Source organism: Callospermophilus lateralis, chromosome 1 (genome assembly GCF_048772815.1).
Source record: "Callospermophilus lateralis isolate mCalLat2 chromosome 1, mCalLat2.hap1, whole genome shotgun sequence".
Taxonomy (NCBI): domain Eukaryota; kingdom Metazoa; phylum Chordata; class Mammalia; order Rodentia; family Sciuridae; genus Callospermophilus; species Callospermophilus lateralis.
Genome location: NC_135305.1, coordinates 2950741 through 2974939, shown reverse-complemented (window position 1 = coordinate 2974939; position 24199 = coordinate 2950741). Strand labels below are relative to the sequence as shown.

General features: G+C 57.7%; 1 protein-coding gene across 1 annotated transcript; it reads right to left on the bottom strand.

Moving 5' to 3' along the window:
• Nucleotides 1-590: 590 nt before the first annotated feature.
• Nucleotides 591-9808, bottom strand: Shh (sonic hedgehog signaling molecule). The gene is made up of 3 exons (XM_076859390.1): nucleotides 9509-9808; nucleotides 4090-4351; nucleotides 591-1390 (listed from the first exon to the last, which is right to left on the bottom strand). The coding sequence occupies exons 1-3, from the start codon at nucleotides 9806-9808 to the stop codon at nucleotides 591-593; spliced, it is 1362 nt and encodes a 453-aa protein (XP_076715505.1).
• Between the last annotated feature and the right edge of the window lie 14391 nt (nucleotides 9809-24199).

Genomic DNA, 24199 nt, shown 5'->3' with positions numbered 1-24199 from the left:
GATCTCTCAAAAATCTAATTTACAATTCTGTGTATAAAAATATAATTTGTGGACCCCCATGAAGCATGTTTTAGTTTACACTTGCCGAAAAGCAGGAGCCTAGCAGAGGAGGGACGGAGAGCACAGAATTCTGCCTTCTGACACTCAGGCCCAGGGGCACGTAGAAAAATAGACTCTGAGCAGGTTGCTTGGCCTCACAAAATAATCTCCCCCCCGTGAGTACAGTTCACATGATAATAATAAATTATCCAAGACACAAACTAGTTAAGGCTCTTGAAGGTCCGGTTCATATTATTTAAAACATCTATTCATACCAAACAAATAAATAGCCAGGAGAGGAGAAAAATAACCAAAATAAAACAATAACCAAAAAATTCAAAAAATATATATATAAACTAAACACAACAACAAAACTCCCCGTGGTCTCTGTTTCCTTATAGTCTACTTTGGACTGTCCTACTTTATTATTATTATTATTAATTATTATTATAATTAAAAGTCTCATTCCGTGCGCGTTTCCCGTGTGTCGTTTGCTTTATCTCGCTGTCGCATCCCGCGCCCCGCCCCCGCCCCTCCCGTTCGCCTGGACTTCAGCTGGACTTGACGGCCATGCCCAGCGGGTGCAGGGCCTCGCTGTCCAACAGCCAGGTGCCAATTTGGTAGAGCAGCTGGGAGTACCAGTGGATGCCCGTGGTGGCCGTCGCCCCTGGCGCCTCAGCCGCCCCTGGCGCGGGCTGGGGGGCCCGGCCTCCGCCCCCGCCGTCGCCTTCGCCGCCGCGGTCCGTGTGCGCGGGGGCCAGCGCCGCCAGCAGCGCGTGCGCCAGGCGGAAGGGCGCGAAGGCCCGGTGCGCCCAGCCGTGCTCCTCGATGACGGCGTAGCACGAGGCCAGCACCCGGTTGATGAGGATGGTGCCCTGCGCCGTGAGCGGCGCATAAGCGCCGGTGGCCTCCTCGCGCAGCGTCACGCTGTGCACCGCGGCCTGCAGGAGCCGGCGGTCCCCGTCGCGCTCGGCCACCACGTACACACGCTGGCCTGGACGCACGCGGCTGGCGAAGAGCGCCCGGCGCCCTGGCGGCAGCCCCGTGCCCCACAGCGGCTCGGGGTCCCCGGCCGAGTCGTTGTGCGGCGCGACGAAGAGCAGGTGCGCGGCGGTGAGCAGCAGTCGCTCGCGCGGCTCCCGCGTCTCGATCACGTAGAAAACCTTTTTGGCGCCGTCGTCGCGGTCCAGGAAGGTGAGGAAGTCGCTGTAGAGCAGCCGGCCCTGGTCGTCAGCCGCCAGCACGCGGTCCCCGGGACGCAAGTCCTTCACCAGCTTGGTGCCACCCTGCTCCAGGTGCACCGTGGCGGAGCCAGGGAAGCAGCCGCCGGATTTAGCCGCCACCGAGTTCTCTGCGGGCGAGGATAAGGGAGAGAAGAGGGCACAGGGGGTTGAGTACCAAGAGGGAGGCACGTGGGACGGGAGGTGTGCGCCACGCGTGAGCCTGGGCCGGGGTTCGAGTCCAGGTTGTCCAGCGCGGACCTCGCCCCTCCGCCAGCCCGGCAGCCTCGGTGGCAGGATTCAGATGCAGGCGCTTTCCTGAGTGACTCCAGGACGGGGCTGGCCACAGCAAAGGTGGGCTGGCGTTTCAGGGAGGAGGCCGGCTACCCTCCCCGCCTTCCGCCTTCCTCCCGCCCCGCCGCTCAGCACACACCCAGCCTCGCTGCGAACTCTGGATATTTGTTCGCCACTTGGATTCCTCGGGAAGCCTTGAGCTCGCGCGGGTGTCCGGGCGCACCCTCCGCGCCTCCCGTCCCCGAGTCTCCCAGTGTGCTCCGCACCCCAGCTGCGCCGGAACCCCGATGGATGTTCCCCACCTCCCCCGCCCAGCAGGGCCCCCTTGTTAGCCTGTTGGTGGGGGGAGTGGTGTGTGAAAAATAGCTGTAGTAGTTGTAGCAACTGGCCAAACATTCCAGAGAATTGCCCGAGGTGTGAAAATCCGAGGCTTGTGTGGATTTTCTAATTAAAATCCAATAAAGGGCCCAGCTTTGTCATTGTGATTCTGGAATAAATAGAAGACACTCTTGGAAAAGGGGACACTTCCATTTCTCCTCCTCCCCTTTCTCAGCTCACTCTCCAGCTTGTAGGCTGCCCCCTCCCTATTTGCTCAGGTGCAACCCCCACCCCCGCCCCCCGTGTGCAATTCACACACGGGCTCTCCAGAAGCCCGGGCCTCACAGGCACTATTTGCACAGCCAGGCCTCTCTTGGAAGCACTCGAGATGTGTATTTGAATTTTAAATGGCCAGGCCTGCTTGGAGCGCTGGAAGCGCCGGGTTTCAAGGCCCCTTGACTACCCGCTTCCTCGGCCCTCCATTGCTTTCTGAGGCTCACTATCCCGAGGACAATAATTGAGGTTGGGGCGGAGCACGGGGCGGGGGGGGGGGGAGGGTGGCAGGGACGAGAGGCAGGGAGGTATGGATCTTCTTTGCATTCCAATCTCCGGGATCATGCTTTTTGCAAATAGAGATTGCGAGAAAGAATCTTCCTGCTGGAATTACAGAAGGTTTTTAATCTTCTCATCGGTTTCTCTGTCATGAAGTGCGGGGCTGGCCGTTGGAGGCCCTCTGTAGCCCCCCGGAATGCGACCCCGGGCGCTGGCGAGCCCAAGTCGTCGAGTCGCACGACCCTGCTTGACACGCACTGCGCCGCGCCCAGGCTAGCGTGCGCAGAATGCCAATGAGCGGCTCGGCGCCCAGGGTTCTGCTCTCCCGGCGAGACCCTCGGGGCGGGATTACCGCTGCTCATTTGGGAAGGGACCTCTAGGGACTTCCGCCAGGGGGACCTCACGAACAGTGCTGGCGTAAAGGAGACCTCGAGCTTCTAAGCGCAGGAGCAAGGTCCCGGAAAGGGCGCGCCGGGGGCTGAGGGCCTCCCGCCACCACCATTTCCCATCCCGAGCAGAGAAAGAATCCCCAGCAAAAGTCTCCTCGCTTCGAGCCCGTGCAGGGGTAGGGGCGTCGCCAGGAGCTGTACACGACTCTTTCCTACCTGAGCTCTCACACCTTCACCTTCGGTTGTTGCAAGAAGCAACGTTTTCTTACCTATGCAGTGGGCTTTAACACTGTTTTCCTACTAACGTGCCCTTAAAATGCAGTTTAGAAGAAAACGGGGAAAACTGGAGGGGGGCACGGAAGACAATTCCTTCGAAATTCACTGTGAATTGTCTTGCTAAATGTGTCTACTTGTCCGAGAGATGGCAAGATCTGCACATACGGCCCCAAGTCCGGTAGTGCGCGTGTGTGGGTAATGCCTCGCCGCCGTGGCTGTTCCTCCCGGCAACAGCATGTGGCGTTGCAGGCCCAGGGAAGCCAGCCTCAGCCTGGGGGCCAGGCGCTCCAGCTGTAGACTGGGAGGGGATGGCCTTTCCCGTTCCTGCCCTATGCAGGGCACCCCAGCTGGGCTCCTAATAAGAACGGATGCTTCCTTCGGCTCCAGATGTTGGAAGTGGTAACTACCGGGTTTATTGCCTCCCACCAGGCCTCTCCCCAAAGGCTTAGCGAGTGAGTTAGGTTAGTTAAGAATCCACAGGCGCTCAGCGGGGAGGAGCCAGCAGCCCATTTATGCCCTGGACAGACCCTCCTGCACTTAGCAGGAGTGATGGTAGGTTTTTAAGCCCCAAATGAAAGAGGAAAGACCTGGCTAACTGCAGAGTCGCCATGGAAATTTCAGTACTCCCCGCCAACCTTCACTCTTTCTTCTCGTTTCCACCACCTGCAGTGGGGACTCCAACTCTGAAAGCCACAGGTCTTCTGAATCTGGGCTAGAGAGCCAGTGGACATCGGCCTTCAGGGTTGGCAGGGAGGGGGCTCACAGGGTGCTCCTTCCTCCCTGGCCCTCACTTCCCTTTTACTTTTCCCCTCAAATTAGAGATGAGGATGTTAGTGTCCTCAATTGTTAGTGTCCACAAAGTGTCAAAGACCACTTCATAGGTCAAGAAAATAGTGGCTTCTTGCACCAACAGATGGCCTTACAGGACAGACCTGGAGTGAGGGTACCGTACTGTGTGGGGTCAAGGGATATGGAGAAAGGCTGGGCATGAGGGCTCTTACCTGCTTTCACGGAGCAGTGGATATGGGCCTTGGACTCATAGTACACCCAGTCAAAGCCGGCCTCCACTGCCAGGCGGGCCAGCATGCCATATTTGCTCCGGTCACGGTCAGATGTGGTGATGTCCACAGCACGACCCTCATAGTGCAGTGACTCCTCTGAGTGGTGGCCATCCTCGTCCCAGCCCTCGGTCACCCGCAGCTTCACTCCTGGCCACTGGTTCATCACAGAGATGGCTAAGGCATTCAACTTGTCCTTACACCTCTGTAGAGAGAAGGGGTGCCCAACCAACAGACCTGTTAGCTCCGCCGCCCCGCCGCCCCACCACCCCGCCAACCCATCCATCAGCCAGCCCTGACCAGGCTTAGGGTAAGGACATTTGGAGAGAAGTGGGGAGACAGAACTAGTGTGGGCATTGGGTGGGGAGAAGGGAACAGCATTTGCAGGAGGAGCCAGTTCTCTTGGAGACAAGCTGAGGACCTCCTTCCAATCCTGAAACTGCCAATCAACTAGCATGGTCTGAGAAATAAGCAGTTTCTCTGGAAGAGGTCAACTGTGTTTCAGACACACAAGCTCCAGAACCCTCTGGGGGCACCATCGGCCAATGCCACCCCCACCCCCACTGCTCTCCACTTCTTAGACCTGTCTGTGCTCCCCCCATTCTGCACACCTGGGCAAGGGTCTGCCATTCTCTCTGGAGTAAATCCCTGCTGAGGAGGCCACAGAGGCCAGTGCAGAAAACAGTGCCTATTCTGTGCACTATTTAAGGACAGGGAAACCCAGCGCCATCTCCCTCTGGACCTTCCCTCCTACCCTAATGCCTATCCAAGGCGAGAAGGAAGCCAAAGGTGAGGGAGTGATAGCCACTCAGGGTGGGAGGCAGCCCAAGTGCTCGGAGGCAGGAGGCAGGTGAGCTCTAATGTCCAGCATGGGTAGGGCCGCAGGACAAACATTCTCTGTCTGGGCGGCCACATTCCTCCCCTGTGGAACTCCTCTGGGCCAGGCTGCTCTGGGTCTGATTGTGTTCTTGTTTTCTTTAACCTGTTCCCTTCCTCCTTTCTTGTTTTCTTGGCTTTGGTGCAGAATGGTGTCCAGCAAGTTTGAAGAGCAAACTTAAAGGGTGGGGAGGGCGGGCAGGAGAACAGGTGGGGGATGGGACCCAGAAAGGCCTGAGGCCTCTGGAGCCCGGCCTGCCCCTCTGCTTGCTCTGCTCCCCTCCACCCATGTGCAGGGCAGAGTGGAACTTGGGATTGTGGGGGCTCCATCCATAATCTTGGGCCATATTCAGAAAATAAAAATTGAGTCGTGTGTGTGTGTGTGTGTGTGTGTGGGGGGGGGGTACTCATTCACTACCTGGGCCTTTATACTGCTGCGGGTTGGATTCGGGATTTGAAAAGGGGAAACTGGAGATACAATGAAGATGGTGCACCCCAAGAGAAGCAGACCTGAGAGGAGGCAGGAGAAGCAATTGAAAGGTGACTTCTGTGGAGGGTAGGGCTGATATCCACCCACCCCAAGGCGGGGAGAGATGCTCTGCTTGGAAGCAGGTTACTGGGATGGAAAGGGCCCTAGTAACAGCCAGGGGAACTCCTTTACAAAGGGCGGAGACTCTTGCAAGGACTCTGCCTGCGCTTTCAGGGGACTGACAAATTGCGCAACAGGAAAAGTCCTGTATATCTGGCAGCAATAAAAACCAGTAATATGGTCGCAGAGTTAAACATACAACAAATGCCGAGAGGACAGGGGGGCTGGGGCGGCCCTGGTAACAGGTCAGCGCTTGCAGGGTTCTGGGCCTGCCGGCAGCTTTCTTAAGAAGGAAAAGAAGAAAAAAAGAAGAAAGAAAGAAAAAAAGGTCGGAAGGGCAGAGTTTGAGTGAGGTCATCTTGAGGATTGAACGCGTTTTACATGAAAATCAATCAGTAAACCAGGGTCCGTTTAGAGCCGGGATCTGAAGCCCGGTGCGCGCAGGCGCACACCGCGGTACGCACACGCACACTGCCACCCCCGTTCCAGCCCCCACCCCACTACAGCTCCTTTCTCTAGGGAGGGGGGAGCAGATGAGGCTTTAAACAGCTTCCCACCCAGCAGCCTGGGAGAGGGAGGGCAGCACGGACCCAGCACCCTGAGCTGCGCCACTTGGGCAGGCATGGAGGACCCCAGGCATGGAGCCCGGCGCGGAGCCAGGCCCGGGCGACCAGGACAGGCCGAGGCCAGGGTGGCCAGAGCTGGCACCCCAGGCACCCCGCCCTCCCGGGCATAGGCCCTGTGCGGCCTCAGCTGGCGGCTGCAGGACGCGCCCCCGCCCGGGCTGGGAGGGATTGTCTCGGGCAAAGCCGGGAAGCTCAGGCCGGTTATTAATTCATTGGGTCGTGTGCCGCGAATCAAGTCCGACTCTGTGCAGCCACCGTGAAGCCCAGCAGGGCCGCCGGGGCGGGCTTTGTGTCGGCAGAGGCCAAGTTGCTCCCCACGCCTGAGCTCCTGCCCGGCTGCCCGAAGCTCGGGGCTGGGACCGCCGCTGCCGGCAGCCGGTAGGCTTCCCCCAGTGCAGGGGAAAGAGGCCCGAGACGCGCCTCTCCCCCTCCTCCCCACACTCAGGAAAACAGACCCCTGGGTTCGGAACAGAAGGAAACATCCCCCAGCCCCACACCCGAGCTCCTTTCCCCCTCGGCCTCAAAGCGCACAGGAAATCTACGCAACGTGGCGTCTCAGGTGGTCCCCCCAGCTCAGCCCGCAGAGCCTGCAGATCGGCCCCGGCCGCCTCCCTCCCCAGCTCTGTGGCCGCCGGCACCCTCGCCTGGCACCCGAGGCCTGCGCCAGGAGAGTGTGTCTGTCTGCGCTTCCCCTCTCTCGAGTTAATATTAACCAGGAGCTCATGCGTTCCAGAACTGCTCTGAAAGTTCCACTGGGGACCATCTTGCCATGGTTGAGGGACTTGGGCGGCAGTCACATTAGAGAGACAGACAGGGAGGGAGGCAAGACCGAGGACGAGGGCCTTGGCCGCACCTGGGCCCCCATCAGGTGGTTTTTTAGAATGGGGGCCAGCGGGTGAGCAGGTTGCCCCAGGAGCACCGCACACACCTCCTCTGGGCCGGGGAAGGGTCCCGAGCTGGGCTCCTTCACCCCACCTCCCAGACGCTCACCACCCAGCCCTCCCCCTCCGCCCGCTTAACTCTCAGAATCCGCAGAAGAAAGCCCAGGGGAGGGACGCACCTAGAGGCACCTCGAGACTGCCGCAGCGCCAGCCCCCCGCGGGTTTAGGAGACTCTTTGCGGGGATGGTGATGTGATCCTGGCCTGGCTCTCCCCCACCCCGGCCACCCCACTTTGGCTGTCCCCCCCCCCCACCACCGCCTTTTGTGTTGGGAAAAGGCATAGCCACTGCCCAAGGAAAAAAAGTATTTGTTTTCGTTTCGTTCCTCTGAGGGAAGTTGACAGAAGGTCAGAAGTTCAAATGCTGCTAGTGCGCGCGGCGGCGAGAGTGGCGGGGCGTGGGGCCGGCGGGCCCGGTCCCGGGCAGGCGGACAGGGTGGGGGAGGGACCTGGCTGGGGGCTCTGGTTGGGGCGCGGTGGCCGGAGGGGCCGAGAAGGCGGCGGGCCGGCAGCGGGTGGCGGCCCCGGGCTGGCCGCGGAGCCGGCGCTGCGCCCGGGCCCTGGAACCGGCCTGCCGCGCGCTCCGCCCTCCGCACCCCCGCCCCCGCCGCGGGGTAATTACGGCGGTGGGAGCGGGCTCTCAGCTCCCGCCCGGCCTGCGCTTGGCGTGGGGAGCGGCCGGGACCCGCTGCCCGAGCCCGGCCCCGCGCGCGCTGAAACCGTAGCCGCGAGATCGATAACCCCGGAGTAAGCGGAGCTGAAAGGCGTCTGCTCTGGTGCGCGGCTCCGCGCGTTCGCAGCTCTGCAGCAGTCGACGAGGCCCAGGCCCCTGGGCAGGGGCGCGGGCCAAGGACCCTCTCTCTGGCGTCCGCCTCGGGCAGACAAGGACGAACGCGGCTCGCTCAGCCGGGGGGACCTAGGTCCCCGCCCCTGAGGCTTTCTTTTCCCTTGCCTCCTGCGTTTCGGATTCTGAGGACCTGGAGGCCGCCCGTCCTCCTCGGGGAGCAGGGTGACCAGGTGACTGGGCTAGCAGGAGAATGCCCTCAGCTGGCGGCACGCACCCGGCACCCCGCGCCCCGTGCAGTTAACCGTGGCTCGCGCTGCTCTTGGGCACAGGCGCGCGCGTACACACTCGCGGTCCAGATTTCAAGTGGTCGGCAGCAGAGGAGGGAGTGAGGGAGTCTCCTCACTGCGTTCCCACTCCTACCGTTTGCCCGCTCTAGACCGAGACCCGGCTGCGGTCTTCTTTCAACCTCCTCACCCGGGAGCCCGTGGCTAGCAGCGCGGCTCTGAGGAAGCTCCTCTTTCCCTCCCGCCTGCACCCTCCCCCTGCACTTGCGCCCCACCAGCGCCGCTCCGTCAGCCACTGTGCGCACCTAGCCCTAAAGGTAGGACTTGAATATTTTAATAGGGCAATAAAAAGGATGTTGACCTATATTTGCAAGAAAACCCATTTCTAGCTTCAGTCATACGTGCATGGAGTTTCAGAAAGTCTAGAATTGGCTGGGAGATTGGCAGCCCAGAAGTCTCCAAGGAGGTGGGAATGGAGAGAGGAATTCATGTTTTGCTTTGCCTCTCCTCCCACCCCCTACCCCCTCACTAATATTTATTCCCTCTTAGTTCTTATGCAAGAAGGTTGAAAACTCAAGTGATGCAATGCCCATAAGTTTTAAGTCCCTCCCCCCAAGGTACCCCAGCTCCGGAATGAAAGAGCATCCTTACAGAAATATCAATACACCTGGTGGGCACAAATGGGGAGGACAGAGTGGGGTGGGATTCAGCGGAGGCTAGGGAGCTTCTGGAGCCCCTGGCTTTTCCAGCTAGGACTCTCTGGTACTGGTGGTGGGGATAAAGGGTGAGGACAGTCTTGAAAAAGAAAACCACAGAGAAGGAAAACGTGTAAGCTCTGAGCTCTAATACTCAAGGCTACCTTTGTACAGTGACCTGGAGGTCACTTATGATTATGGGTGCATTCCCACAGCTTTCCTCCATTTCCACCCTGGACTGAAGTCAAGGTCTCCCAAGTTACAAGCCGGAGTAGAGGAAGGGGAGGGGAGGCTGTCCCAGCAAGACTAATCAAATCAGGGCCCCATGGACCACATCCCCTCCTGTTCTCACCCCACCCACACCCTAAACTTCTTTGATGGACTCTAAGCTTCCATTCTCCTCTAGGAAGAGGAGCCCTGCTAGGTGGGCAGGTGGGTGGGGAAGGAGAGGGCCAAACAGCCTCCAGTCTATCCGCCCCAAGAGCAAACAGAGTAAGTGTGGACTCTTTGGTCGCACGCAGCCCCCTGGAAAGGAACACGCTCCGCGCCCCGCGCAGGGTTTCTACCTGAGTCATCAGCCTGTCTGCTCCCGTGTTTTCTTCATCCTTAAATATGATGTCGGGGTTGTAATTGGGGGTGAGTTCCTTAAATCGCTCAGAGTTTCTGGAGATCTTCCCTTCATATCTGCCGCTGGCCCCCAGGGTCTTCTCGGCCACATTGGGAATAAACTGCTTGTAGGCTAAAGGGGTCAGCTTTTTGGGGTGGCGCCTCTTCCCAAATCCCCTGCCGGGTCCGCACGCCAGCCCCGAGCACACCAGCAGCGAGGAGACCAGGACCACGAGCAGACATCTCGCCAGCAGCAGCATCTCGTCCATGGAACCTGGTGACTTCCGAGCTGTCCCCGCGGGTCTGTGCGCGAGCAAGTGCGCGCGGGTGTGTGCGTGTGCGCTCTCCCTTGCGCTCTCCCTGCCTCGCTGGGCTCGCTCGCTCGCTCGCGCGCTGCCTGGCTCTTTCTCTTTCTATATAACCTTGCCCGCCGCCGCTGCGGGGGACTCGCCGCCGATCCCCACCCAGACAGGGGCTGCAATGGCAGGCTGCCGGTCGCTGATAACGGAACACATCGGAGTTGGGTCTCGAGGCAGCAATCAAAAGACAAAAAGAGTCTGATTTTAAATGGTAGCAAGCCTGGGGAGCTTGTGAGACAGGCTGCCTTTCGCACTATATTATAGCTGGCAGGGGCGCATCTGATTGGCCAAAGCCGCAGAAGCTTGTCTTCTGATGTTAACCCTGAAGAAGACTACATTTTTTTTTTCTGTTGCTGCTGTTGCTTTATTTTCACCTGAAGGCTTCGAGTTAAAAAAAAATAGGGGGGGGGGTGGAGGGAGGTCTTTACTAAGAAGAGGTGGGCGGCAGGGAAGAGGCAGGTTTCCTAGGATAAGATCGATTACTGCCTGCTTTGTGCACATCTCTGTGCTTCCCCCTTTACTTTCTCTGGAATGGTAGGTGCTTCAGTTAAAACCAACATAAGTTTTTAAAGGACAGTCTAGACCCCCCCACCCCACACACACCCCAAGCTTCAGTCATCAACAAACAGTCTCTCAAATGTTTGAGAGGAAACCTTGCCCTGCTCTGCTGTTTCCTCCAGAGACTTGATTTTACACTAGGTGCCCCTAGGAGGAGAGGACCCTGCACCTTCTTCTGAAAATTTACCATCCTTGGACAAGGGTAATTATGTGAGGCCAAGACTTTAGACTTTGCTGTTTGAAATTCTTTAGGTGCCTTAGAAAAACTTGAAAATACTGCTTCTTCTTTGTGCTCCCATGAACACCTTACATAGTTCAACCTCTGCAGAGAAGATGAGACTCAGCAGCAGGTCCAGAGTGAGCCAAGGGGCCAGCAGGACAGACCACCTGGTGGGCACAGAGGAGGGAGCTGGCGGGGCTGGTGCATGTGTGGTGGGAGGAGGCCATTGTGCCTGGGGCAGCAAGGAGTGGGCAAGGCTGTGCACACGCACCGCACACACACACCGCCGTGATCGATCTGAGCAAAGTGCAGGGCCAGGGATGAGCTGGACGTGGAATTCAGGCTCCTTGCCACCGTGAGTGGAGCTCCGTAAGCCAGTCCTCAAGGACAGAGGCCAGTCAGGTGCTGGGGCTACAGACTAAGGGGTGGGTGGGAACCCTGGGGAACAGGGCTGTGGTCGAAGAGCATCATAGAAAAGCGAACAGTGCGTAGAGTTTAGCAATCCTTGAATCTCCAATCCCTTTCACTTCTTTTAGGAAAAGAAAAAAATTTAAAAGTCCTAGTTTTAAAAGTCTGAAATTTATTCTTTTTATGGAACATGGCTTCCCCTCTTGTTCCTCCCCCACCCCTCACACAGTAAACCCTCCAGACCAGGGCAAGTGGCATACTGACCCTGAGGAGGAATGCCTCCACGGTTGCCCTGTAGGGATAAGTGCTCCCCTTGGACCCCCTCCATCCCAGGCAGAGCAGAGGCCCAGTAAGAAGCTGGGCTCTCAAGCAGGGGCACCTTTCCAGCACCTTCTTGGCAGAGAAGAGGTGGGGAGAGAAGAGGTGCATCTTAGGAGAGACTCACTGTCGGTTGCTCTCCTGCTCTCCCACCTAACCTGTCTCTTTTCTCTGTTCTACAATTGTGAAGAATCAAAATCTTCCAGAGAAGGCCGACCCAGAGGCTGGGCGGCACAGCAGCCTGCAAGCTTATCCGGGCTGGCTGAGCAGGGAACTGGAGTCTCTACCAAGCAGACAGCAGAGCTGTCCTGCTGAGGGGGTGTGCCTCTGCTGCAAGAAAAGACCCACCACCCTCTGGGGAGGAAGGGAGGACCTGTTTGATGTGGTCTCCTGCACAGTAGATGCATGTTGTGCCCCAGGAGTGCTTTGGGACTAACAGGTGACCTGAGCTGCCTGGTGTCTACCTGCTTCAGTTCCTTTCCTTCCCTGTTCTTTTCAAACTCAGGCATGCGCAGAAAGCCCACAGGACCCACGGCCACCCTGTAGCCCCTGAGCGCAGATAGGCAGGGGGTGTGCTGGAAGCAGTGATACGGTGCAGACAGTTCACCTCCTCGACATGCAGGGTGGGCAAGGCGTGTTATGGGGGCAAACCCTGAACTGCTCAGAGCTCTGCATGGGCACGGCTGGACTTGGGCACCTCAGGAGTGGTCAGCTCCCTCTTGGCAGAGGGTTGGGACTGGATGAGGTTTGGCATTGTGCTGGGCTACTGGGGAGGTTTTGTCAGACACCTACTGCAAGGGACCAAGGACACTTCTTCTCTTGCCTCCATCTCCCACCAGCCCTGGGCACTTAGAGAATCTGGTGGGGATTGGCCTTGGGGGGACTGGATGGACCTATGAGGATAAAGTAATGATGCACCTTAAAACTTGCTACTGACCTCTTACTTCAGAGTGCCTTCTCCCTGTCACGGGTGGGAAAAACCTGGAGGAAAGCAACAAATTTTGTACCTCTTATCTGAGAAACAAGGGTGCGGGGCTGAGCCACCTGAGAAGCTGCAGCCTCTGTCCCTACCCGCCATCCCTCCATCCCACCCACTCCCCACTTCCCAGACACCACACACCGCTGCCTTCCACCTCCAGACACCAGATGGCTCCCTCTCTTTGCCTTTCCCCCTCCAGACAATTTGGGCCCCTCCCTGTGCCAGTCAGAGGTTCCAAACCCTGGCTTCTGCAAGACAGGACCAGACATTCCCAGCGCCCTCAGGACCCATTTCCAATTTGTCTAGGCGATTCCCTTCTTTCTGGGGATCGTTTTTTAGCCCCCCTCCCTCCCTCCATGCTTTCAACCACTCCTGCCTCGCTCCAGCCCTCCACCCAGCCTCCCCGCTGAGCACAGGTGCGGGTCTGCCTTCTGCCCCAGCCCCCCAGGAGGCGCCGTGATGGGCCCCTCCCCTCCCTTCCGGCCCCTGCCGCTAGGTGGCCTCCTCACTCTGCCTTGGGCTCCTGCGTGGCTGGTTTGGGAAATCCCCGCACCCCCGGCTTGGCAGGATCAGGAAGCAGGGCTAGCCTGGTAGGTCCAGCCTCACCCCACTTGCCCTTCCCCCAGTTCAGAGTAGGGATCTGCAGCTCTGACCGTGGCCTCGCCCACCTCTGCCTGCGGGGCTCCCCCAGGCTCCCCTGTTTCACTCCACAGGCTCCAAGCTCACATTTCCTCTTCCCTGGGTCCCTCCCTTTGATTTCTCTTCCTTATAATAGTTCTGCACAATCTCGTTCCATCCAGCTATTCAGTTTCATTTTCTTTCTGGATTTTTCCAATTTTGGCAAATTCAATTTCTGCTGCTCTATCTCTTTTTGTGATTTTTAGCCACAGTCTCCTCTAAACTCTAGAGGGAAACTGGCCCTTTGTACTGTTCCAAGGGGGCTGCTTCTTGCCCACCCCTGGGTCTGAGGGATGTGAGCTCTGTGTGCTACTTGGTCAAGGAACCCAGGAGGCCTGTGGCCATGCCGGCAGCTGTCCTGAGGTAGCAGCTCTGTTCCTGTGAAAATGCCAGGAAGTGGGGACCTGGCATAGCACAGCCTTCTGGGGTTTCCTGCATCCATGTCTGTCGTACTGCAGCGGCGAGCAGATGAGCTTTGAGGCCATCATGCACAGGGCCTCTGGTGGCTGTGGCCTATGAGAAGCTGTCTCTGCTGCTGATTGATAGCAGCTGGACCTCACCAAGCTGACTCTTGGCAGCACAGTGCAGAGGGTACTGGAGATCTTCCACCCCCGCAGCTCCACCACTGTGGGGAGAACCTGGGTCCCTCCTGATTTTGATCACTCTTGGAAGTGAGTTGCCAGTGACCATTCATGCCTAGCCCAGTGCTCCTGCTGTCAGTCCTGCTGGCCCAGCTGGTGGAGTGCCAGCAGCTTGAGAGCTGCAGATAGGAGGCTGAGCTTGCTCCTGGAGTGGGCTTTTCGGGTCACTTTCCTCCCAGTGCCCAGGGAACCCCTGGCTCAGCAGTGGCCACAGCCTTTCCCCAGGACTCCTGCCGGGGCCAGGTTTGCCTCACAGAGGCTGAGCAGGCACGGGCTTCACAGAGGAGGGGTTGAAATGCTGCTCCTGCTAAGGGTGAGGACAGTGGTGGCACTCTGTCAAGTAGACACTCCAGGGCAGGGAGTGTGCTTCCATGTGAACATGCAGCCTGAGAGATGCTGCTTTGTGGCAGTTGCTGTCGCAGTCTCAGACCAGCCTGCCTCCACTAAGTCACAATGCCCTGGTGTTTCCTCCAGCTCTGAATGACACCTCAGGCAGGTGGACCCCCAAGGTCCCAGAGCACTTTCCCACCCTTCAGCTACCTTTGCAAGTTGGAGAGAGGCACACAGTGTGGGCAGGTAGCCTTTGACCAGGGAAAGGGACAGAGCTGGATCCAAGACGTAGTTCTTCTGGTCTGTGTGCTGTGCCTTGGAACTCGACCATGAGCCTATCATCCCTGCAATCTTTGAGCTACTTAAAATGCAGATGCCCCTGGGAAAGTTAATACATTAAACCTGTACACAGTAGAATCACCTGGGGAGCTTTGAAAAAGCCGGCAAGCTGCCGGGGCCTCACTCCCAACAGTCTAATCAGAATCGCTGCTTTGCTGACTTCCTTGATGGGAATCCCCAAGCCTGGGGCATGGGGTCAGGTGGGTTGGGGCGAATCTGTTGGGCTTCGGGTCTCCAGCTGGAGTCCCACCCTGGGATGCTCCCCTGTCCTGCCTGGATGCCCATGTGTCCTGGGACCCCTTCTCCCCCGGCTGCCCCCGGAGTGGAGCTGCACTGGGGCCTCACCCAGCAGAGCAGAAGGCTGGGAGTGTGTGCAGGATTCCGGTTCTTTCTGGAGAGCAGGTGTGAGTAGGGTGAGGGCTGAGTGTGTACATGAGAGAGGGGGGCTGCTGTGGAAGCTCCCTCAGCCCTCAGCTCTGGGAGTGCACGGTCCTGATCTCAGAAGAACCCGGTGCCCACGCAATGGCCCCCTTCAGAGGGGACCTGAGGATGGGTGTCCCTGCCTGCCCCATTGATGGGGGCTCAGTGGACCCCACAGGGCCCTCATGACTCACCGTGTGTCCACCGCACATAGCCCGTCCACACTGGGGGCTCACCTCCAGGTCAGGAGCAGCCAGGCGGCATGGAGGCCACAGGGCAGAAGCTTAGGAGTCTTGGAGCATTCCCTTCTTTTCTTTCTTTCCTGATAAGCACTGATGGAGCACTCTTCCCTCATATGGTGCAAAATTAGGAGTCAGACCTATCAAAACCTGTGTGGCTGGTGCAGAGACCTGTGGGGAGGGCAAATGCACAGAGCTCTGGAGAGGCAGGTGGGGTGAGGCAGGTGAGGGAAGGGCTGGGGGGCCACGAGGTGGGAGTGGTGAGAAAGGGAAATGGAGGGGGCTGAACACACTGGGGCTTTACAGACATCAGGAAAGCTGCCAGGGATCCAACAGGCTTTCTCCGTGGAGCTTGATGTTCCCGTTGCCCCAAAGCTTGGAGAGCATTTGACAGAAAGCCACCAACTGCCTGAGACTTGCTCCTTCTCTGAGGCTGGGCTCTGCACAGAGAGGGCGTGTGAGGTCCTTTCTGCAGGTTGGGGAGGAGTTCCTGAAGCTGGGCACAGCCACTGTCCAGGGGAGCCTGCGCAGGCTTTTGATGTGCTCATGAGCCTGCGGGAGCCGTGTAGCGCAGGCCTGGAGCTCTGGCCTGGGGGGCCTGGGGGGGCTGGAGGAGCCGAGGCTGTGCTCGCAGGCTTCATGGCCCCTCCCCAGCTTTTTCCCGTGTGGTTGCCCCCTCAGCCCTGGACCTGGCCTCCTGGGTCTGGCCTGTCACCCTGAGAGCTGCACTCAGTGTGAAGTCACATCTCACCCACAGCTTTGGTAATGACATTAGTGGTTCAGTGTTGGGCACGTCTGACTTTTGAATACACTGGGATTAAACTCAGCTACTCAACACAAGCAAGCCCATGAATGGAGGCACCACCACACCCCAGGAAACGAGGCCCAGAGGGGCTGCAGACCCCACGTGACCACAGCGTGCACTCGCACTGGGCTCCTTGGATCTCCATCTCTGTTCAGCACTCCCTTGTGTCTGGGTGGGCAGACCTGTAGTACCACAGCCCCTGTGCTCCAGGAACGTAGGGGAGGAGGCAGATGACCTGTAAGGAGACCACGGACACTCAGAGCTCAGCAGGAAGTGGCCCACAGGTCCTGCGGAGGGAGAAAAGGGCTGTCCACAAGTGCTTTCCTCAGAGGCATTGTCCCATGGCTTCTTGAACAGTGCTCCAAGCTCAGGCCTGGACAACAGGGCTTGGCATCAGTTGGGAGTGTCCTAGTTTACACATGACTTTCTTCCCCTTTAGGGGCATGGACTTCATGAAGTTCATTAGAGAGGGCTCTCCGTGGCCCCTTCCCACTTACAGATGAGGAAGCTGGGGCTCCACTCTGAGCCCTCGCTGTGCACTGGGGGGCCCCTGGGACAGAACAGACCCAAAGCGCTGGCTGGTGAACAGCGGTACCCACACGGTGTCATCCAGCCACAGTGGTCCTCGGAGCCTCCAGCCTCTGCTGGGCACCTGCAGAGGACGGGACAGAAAAGCTGGGGAAGTTCTGCCCCAGAGGGGTGTGCTAGTCAGGCAAGGCAGGTGACCTTGCCCAGGACTGCCTCACTGTGAGTGGCCAGTGAGGCCTGGGCCTGACCATGGGCTCCACGCTCTGTGCTCCACAACCCCAAGTGTGGATGAGATGCTGGAAAGGCAGCGATTCCAAGAGGTCCCCAGTGGCACAAGCAGTGGACACCACCCCAGGCTCAGGATGAGGCGTGCTCAAGTTCCTGGGTTGTGGGATCCCATGGCTTGTGATTCTCAGGTTACAGTAGGAGGACAGCTGCGGGAAGTTCCCCTGCTGGCCTGTCAGGCAGACAGCTCCGACTGAGGCCTCAGGCACTCCAGGCGAAGCCTGATGGGGCACTGTGGCAAAAAGGCAGGGTGCCAGCCAGCCTCCACCCCTGCCACAGGCCTGCTGTGAAGTTGCTCAGTGTTCTTGGCACCAGGACAGCGGCCCTCGATGGCGTTTCCTGGGGGCATGGCCAGGTGTCCTGGGCCACATCCCACCGAGATGGAGAACAGAGGAGCCAAGGCACTAGTGGCCACTGTGGTTGCTGCTAGTTGCAGTCAGATTCAGTTTTATTGAAATCACCTGACATTTTCCAAATAGATTGCAGAGTCTGTGGGGTGTGCTGTCCCAACAGTCAGCTGCCCAGAGCCGAGTCCAGCTGGGCTCTTCCTTCTCCTGCTGTCCTCCTCGAAGCCTTTCCCATCTTTCCAGCAGGCAGGACCCCCTATGCTCTATCCCTTTGGCCTTGAGGTGTGTGGGGTGGTTGACTCTGGTGTCTGCCTGTTTCCTGGGGTGCCCACTGGGAGGCCAAAGTGATGCCATGGGCTTGTCTCAGAGCTTTGGAGGCTAAAAGCTATATTTTGTTTGTTTGAAGGACAAAGTCAATGCCAGAGGCTGAGACAGAGCTTGACCCCGAGTCTCAGTTGTTACCAGAAACATGGAGTATCTGCACGGGGCTTGGTGGTGTGCCAAGTGCCTTCCTGCAGTGACCTCGCAGGGCTCACAGCAGCCCCTAGGAGGGGCATGAGGCCCCCTGCCCCACCCTGGGCCTACCTTACAGAGAGATGAGCCCAGATTGCTTCCCAAAGGAAGCCCCAGCAGAGCTGGGCTCAGACCTGGGGTCTCACCTCTCTGAGGCCTTGTTGGGTGTTAGTTGAGAGGCAGCCCCGAGTTCTGGGATCTTTATTCATAAGCTAATGATTCAGTTAGGGAGGGAGCATTTCAGATCCACTCTTGTCCCTTGAATGTGGACCGTCCTTCATTCCTGCTTCAAGGACACTCTGCCTCCGCAGCCTGTGGACTCGGCCCATGGCCACATCCAAGGTGCTCTGTCTGCACTTCTGCCCACTGGCCCCATGTGGCTTTGGGCCCTCTCAAAGCGTGTGTCAATTGCCATCATGGCCTGGGGCCCCAGGACTTCTCCACATCACCCCCTGGGCAGATGACAGCTGGCCTCGGGGTCACCACCTGTCTCCACCTTTGACCCCGGGTTCCACTTGCATTTTGGTGTTGGTGCTCCTGCTTTTAGCTCAACGTGTCTACTGATCTCCAGAAGAGCCCTCGGGGTGTTGGTATCGTTTCTCTTTGTTGGTCCCACAGCTCCCAGCTCAGAAGATGCTCAATCAGTATTTGCCAGTCTACTTATTTTCTTATCAGTTAGCCAGCTCAACTAGTTGCACGTTGTGAAGTGCATTCGATCCCTGCTCTTTACAAAGTAATGCAACAAAACACGCCAACTGGAATTTCAGATTCGTTGGTACAAACACACTTAGGCCAAAGGCAACGGGATGTAAAACCATCCAGCTGCTTCCAAACAGAGGAGGCCCAGCCGCTTGGGTCACTCCTTCAGTTTGATGGAAGGGAACAGTCAGTCAAATCGAACTGATTTAAATCACCTTACTTCCTGTCGAGGCCTATTCCCAGGCCTCTTTTGAACAGCGAATAGGATAAGCCACAGTCCCATCACGCGGAAGCCCCAGTGCGTGTGTCCTGTGAGTGTAAACTTGTCCTTGTGAGGAGGCCATATTTGAGAAAGTCACCTCCTTCTTCTGTTTTATTTGGAAGGCAAACTCCCCGTGACACCCAGGGATTCTCCTTGACCACCTAAGATGGTCTGAGACAGTCGCATCTCTGACACCAAGGTCCTCGGGGTACCACCATGAGGTGGACTGGGTCATGTGGCCTTGTCTCCTGCACGGACAGGAAGCTTGGCTGCCAAGCCTTTAGTGGCTTTGCCTGGAGTTCCCAAGCCCGGTCCTACCCGTGGTCTCCTGTTCTTCCCGCTGCTTTCCTTCCCTGCAGGAGCTGAGCATCGCACCTGCAGTTCCTTGGATTCAACTCTTCCCCAAAGGCTGGAGCTGCCAGAGAGGCTCGCCTCGGGGTGCTGCTTTGAGCTCACCCCCAGTGTGCTGCATGTCCCTAGAGAAGATTCCTGTCCTGGAACCTGGTGTTCCTCCAGGCTTGTCCTTGAGCGGGGAGACCCTAGTTGGCGGACCCCTGAGGGAGCTTGCTGTCGGAGACGGCTGGAGGAGGTTGGGTGGGGGAGGGCAGGGTGCCAGGAGAGACCCGAAGGTATGAGAGAAGTCAGACCCAACCCTTCTCCTCTGCCTTTTCAGTGTGAGGATGGCTTACCCCAAAGTACACAAACCAACAGACTGAATCCCAACTCTGTTTGAGCAGGGCCCAGACAAAGCCTGCCCCGGGGAGCCCTCCTCCTGGCTCCTCCCGCCATGGTAACGGCCTCATTCAGTGGGCCATGGTAGCAGGCCAAGTATGTGCAGGATTGTCCTGGAGTCTCTTGTTTCTTTCCATCGGCAGACGGTGTTTGAATGTCCTGAACATGTTCTCTTTCTTACCCTGACGTATTTATACCCTCGATTTGTTTTGTTCTGTCTTGCTGGGTGGAGGAGGGATGTGGGTGGGAGGTGACGGAGGGGCTGGAGACCCTTTGTATTACATTGGTCAAGAAATGCCAGTCTACGGGTCTTAGAATTCTACCACCAGAGGCTCTCTCCATGATGCACACGTCAATGGACTTGGAAGCAGTTTTAAAATTGCATGCCAACGTGAGCACGCGGCATTTTGATCCAGCTGTTTCTGAAGAAGTAGGCCTAACGGCTTCAGATACCTTAGGCAACAGTTCCGTAAAGGAGGCAGTAAAACATGTAATTAGGCAAATCAAATAAGGCACGGCAATGACTTTCAAATATTTAGTCACATGTCATTTCCCATTCATTTACTGGGTGCTTGAAGGAGTTCTGTATTTTATAATCCCTTTTAAATAAAAGCAATGGCTTTTATTTATGGTTTGCTTTTAAATATCACTTCTTACCTACATCTCAGGGTGATATGACAGGGACGGCATAATTTCATCTGTGGAGGGGGAAGAACCAGTACAGGATGGCTCAAGGACAGAAAAGCCCCATCAACTTCAAGTTTTTAGAACTGCGGCCAGAAGGATCCTTGGAGCTTAATGGTCTCTGTTCCCATTTATGTTAGGGAGCTCGGTCCCTTTAACAATTACAGCAGTTTTGCCCAAATCTGCTGCAATGTGACAACTAATCCATCGGTCACCTTTCTTTGTAGAAATAATCAATTCTAATCAGTAATTGCTTTTGGGCAATAGTTCAACTCTGCTGTCATCCTTGGGCTCAGGCATCCTGGCATCTCTGGAGGGCTCTGAGGGCAGCCATACATTTCACTCTCTGTCCTCGAAGCCAGACAGTGCTTCTTCTTACGCTTAGCCACCAGGGAAAAGCCCTGTGCATGGTTCCATGACGCACTCTCTGTCTCCACCATGCAGAAGGGAAATATGTGCTGGATTCTGTGTCTTCTGGATGTACAGTCTCTGAGCCCTGGGATGAATTTCGTAGTTTTCACAGGACGGTTGGTGCAGGTAGACAGACCCTGGTGCTTTTGAAGTGATTTTGGGGGTGATTTATTTCTTTTGATGTGGCACAAGAGGAAGGTCTGCGGGAGCCAAGCAGGCATGAGGTCAGGGGTGAGCCATTTCTCTCAGCGGAGAGCCACCCTGACGGGGATCTCCGTAGGCGAGTGACATGTGGAAGGGAAGCAAGCAGGCAAACAGGTACAGACATAGGACCCCTGAAGCAGGACCCCAGCCCTGCCTCCAGGCCCTGCCTCAGCTCTGTGCCTTCTCTGGCCCTGGTAGGTCCTCTGGAGGGTTTGGGCTTCTCCATGTGCAACCCCAGGGCTTTCTGTCATCTAATTTGGAGTACAACTTCTCAAATTAGAGACTCCACCATCTACCAGCCTTCCTTACTCCATCATAGTTCTCAGAGGCTTAATGACGATGAGGGCTACTGCCCCTGACTGTGGCCCAAGGCTCTGGTGGGGCGAGCTCTGGGGGCAGGATGGAGTCCTTGCCGTGGGAGCCGTGGAGAGCTGGTCCGAATCAGGGGCCACCGCACGCTGCCCAAGGGACGTTTAAAGTTGTGATGGTTTTTCTTATTTTCTCTCTCTTAAAGTAGAGGAGGAAAAAAGAAATCCTTTTTTTTTTTTTTTTAATAGGAAAAGATATGACATTTTCTCCTGGTACAAAGGTTTCTAAGATATTTTTTATGAAGGAATAAAAATCCTATTAAAATATTTATAAACCTAAACCACCCTGAAGCCACATGCACATTAGGCCTTTCAGCCTTCTGTTCTGAAAGCCAGATAAATCATCACTCAGAGAGTGAAGGTGAAACTCAGAACAGGACAGAGGGCTGTGGCGGAGTGGCCGGGCATGGCTGGGAGGCCGGCCTCGTCCCAGGAAACCCTGGTGGTCCTGACTCACCAAAAGGAAGAAGAAGGGTGCATAGCGTTGTCTTGGGAGAATGTCAGGGCAGCGCAGAATCCAGGGGAACCCAGCGGCGGTGGCCTGTGGGGGTTCTGGAGGGAGCGGGCTGGTCCAACGCAAGCCCTTGTCTTGCTGGGGCTGAAGAGGGGCAGAGGCAGAGCAGGGTGCAGCCTCCTGCTGAGCAGCATCCATGAGCTCACTGCTCCATGATCACTCCTCTCACAGGTTCAGACCGTGGCCCAGGGTCCGCCTGGAGTCGAGGGGATGGGCATGGTGTCCTCCAGGTAAGGGGACACGCTCCCTGGCATAACTGTGTTTCTTACCCAGGCTCCTCTGAGTCCACACACTGCTGAGACCAGGCCAGGTACATGCTCTGGTATGGACATAAGACCTGTCCTGGGAGAATGAGCAAAGGCACCACTGGCTAGCCAAGAGACTGTCCAGGACAAAGGGCTGCGGGGCACCTGGAGAAGAGAGAGCCTCCCTGCTGCTTCCGCACCTCGGGTGGCAGGAAGTCCTCAGCCAGGCACTGCACACCACGCAGCTGGTGTGGGCTGGGGCCCAGGCAGGCCAGGCTCCTCTGGAGTCTCTGGACTCCCCAGGGGAGGACTTCCTGTTTCTGTTTTGTTCTGGCCCAGAGTCCTGTGGCTGCTTCTTGGAGCAGGTGGCTGTTCTCCCTGTGTCCCTTCCAGTGTCTTCACACCAGGCCTCTGTGCTCAGTGTCAGGCCGCACCTCCACCTCCAGGGGCAGAGGCCAGGCCCCAGAGCTGTGGCGTATGCACTCAGCTCAGGGCCAGGTGTCGACCTTCAGGATGAGATGCCAGGTTCTTTCTTGTCCTTGTGTCACCCGAAGCTTCCTCCTGCCTTCCTTTCCAGACGTGCGCGGCACTCCGGAAACGACCTGCTCCATCGTCTCGCCCTTCTGCAGCTGGCGGGTGGCCCACTTTGCACTGTCCACCCTGCTGCTACAACGAGGTCTCTGGTGCTCTGCTCTCTGGATGTGTCCTTTGATGGTGAAGATGGCTCTCGGTGGCTTCTGGCTCACTTCTTGGCTCACTGGGTCCTTGGCATCACTAGCAATCCCCTGAAAGGCTCCACACTCTGCTCTGCCATTGTGGCCCAGTGTAGGGCTCTGTGGCCCTCAGCCTGGGCAAAGTGCTTATCCAACAGATGGGCAGGACTTTCCAGAGGCACCTGGTAAGCAGAGAAGGAGGAGAGGACACTGCAGAGGCTCAGTCACCAAGGGCTTCTTTGACTCACCATGAAGAATGTCAGCTCTACAGCCACGTGGAAGGGTATGTGGAGGCCCCTCAGGAGACGGAGGGAGAGGCCCCCTGTGGCCCAGCAGCCCCACCTCTGGTGTAGATCCAAAGGAAAGGAACCCCCGTGTCTGAGACGCCTGCGCCACTGCCCACCATGCACCAGGAGGCAGCCCAGAGGCCTCCAGATGAATGGATGAGAAAACCGCGACACACGCACCTCAGAACAGAAGCAGGTCCTGCTGTTTCCAGTTACACAGCCGAAGCCGGAGGACGCTGTGCCCAGAGAGACTGACCAGGCACAGAAAGACAAGCACTGCCCTTTCTCGCTTAGATGTGGAAACTGAAGACAAGTTGGGTTCACAGTGCCGGGGGTTCCCAGGGCTGCGGGGGAGTGGTACAAAGGTGGCCGGAGACGTGCAGCAGGGGCCTGGTCAGTAAAGACGCACGGCGCACTCGGACTCTGCTGAGAGTTGATGTGGAGTGCTCTCGAGACAGACCAAGCCCCAGCGAGCTGGGGGGGTGGCACCCATGTCGGCTTGTTTGTGATAAGGTGCCACTCGGTCGCGCTCGCCACTTGCTGCTGCACACTCTGGATATGCACGACTTCTCCTCCATCGCACCTCTATAAAGCTGCGCGGGGGAGAGTGCCACCTCCCGGTCGGTGACCAGACTGTCTCATAGGCCTGAGCATCTTTCCTGCCTTGGGCAGACGGCAGGCAGGTGCCACAGTGCAGACCCCAAGGCTGCCCAGAGGCTGTCCCCTCAAGGGGAGAAGGACACGCACTCCTCCCTTTCTATCCTGGCCTCTAACAGCCCAGGTGCCCAGGAGGCTGGAGGGGCTTCTTTCCCAGAAGGGCTGAGAGCTGCCCCTAGCTAGTCCAGGGCCCTGCCCTTCCAAGACAACCCAAGCTGTGCCATGAGGGGACGGTGCTTAGTGGGCCTCTGAGCTCCCGAGCAGCATGCCAGGTGTACCCTCTGGGGATTCGGCAGGATGACTCGGTCTGAGGGAGGAGCGCCATCCTCCGTGAGGTGACAGGGAGGAGCTCGGAGGGCTGGGTGGCTTCAGCAACAGCCCACCCCTGGCCCCTCCTGGGACTGTCTGGAGTGTGTGGCTGCCTCCCGTCTCAAGGTTCCCTGGAATAACTGCTCGTGTCCTATGACCCAGGACGGCTGGCTCCCACATGCGGCCGTGGGTGGGTGTCCACTGATGGCGGGTCGGGGCTCCTCCTGGTGAGGCCCTGCTGGCCATGAGTGGACCTCTAGCTGGAGTTCTGGGTCAGCGGAGGACCCCAGAGAGTGGCCACGGGATGGCAGCTTGGGCTGAGCGGCAGGTGGCAGAGGGAACAGGGGGGAGGCACGGCCTGGGCCACAGAGCCAGGAGCCCAAGGCCAGCACTGGGGACATGCCAGATGCACAGTCTCACTTCTCACCTGCCCTCAGGCGCAGCACAGCAGAGTGAAGGGCTGCGTGCAGCAGGGCTTGGGTGTGGGGCTCCAAGAGCTGGTGCGGCTGAGTCACTGCCCACAACACCCAGATAACACACTGTCCACCCAAGCGAAGGGGGTCCTGGGGACTGATGACCCTGTTCCTGAGGGGAGGCCA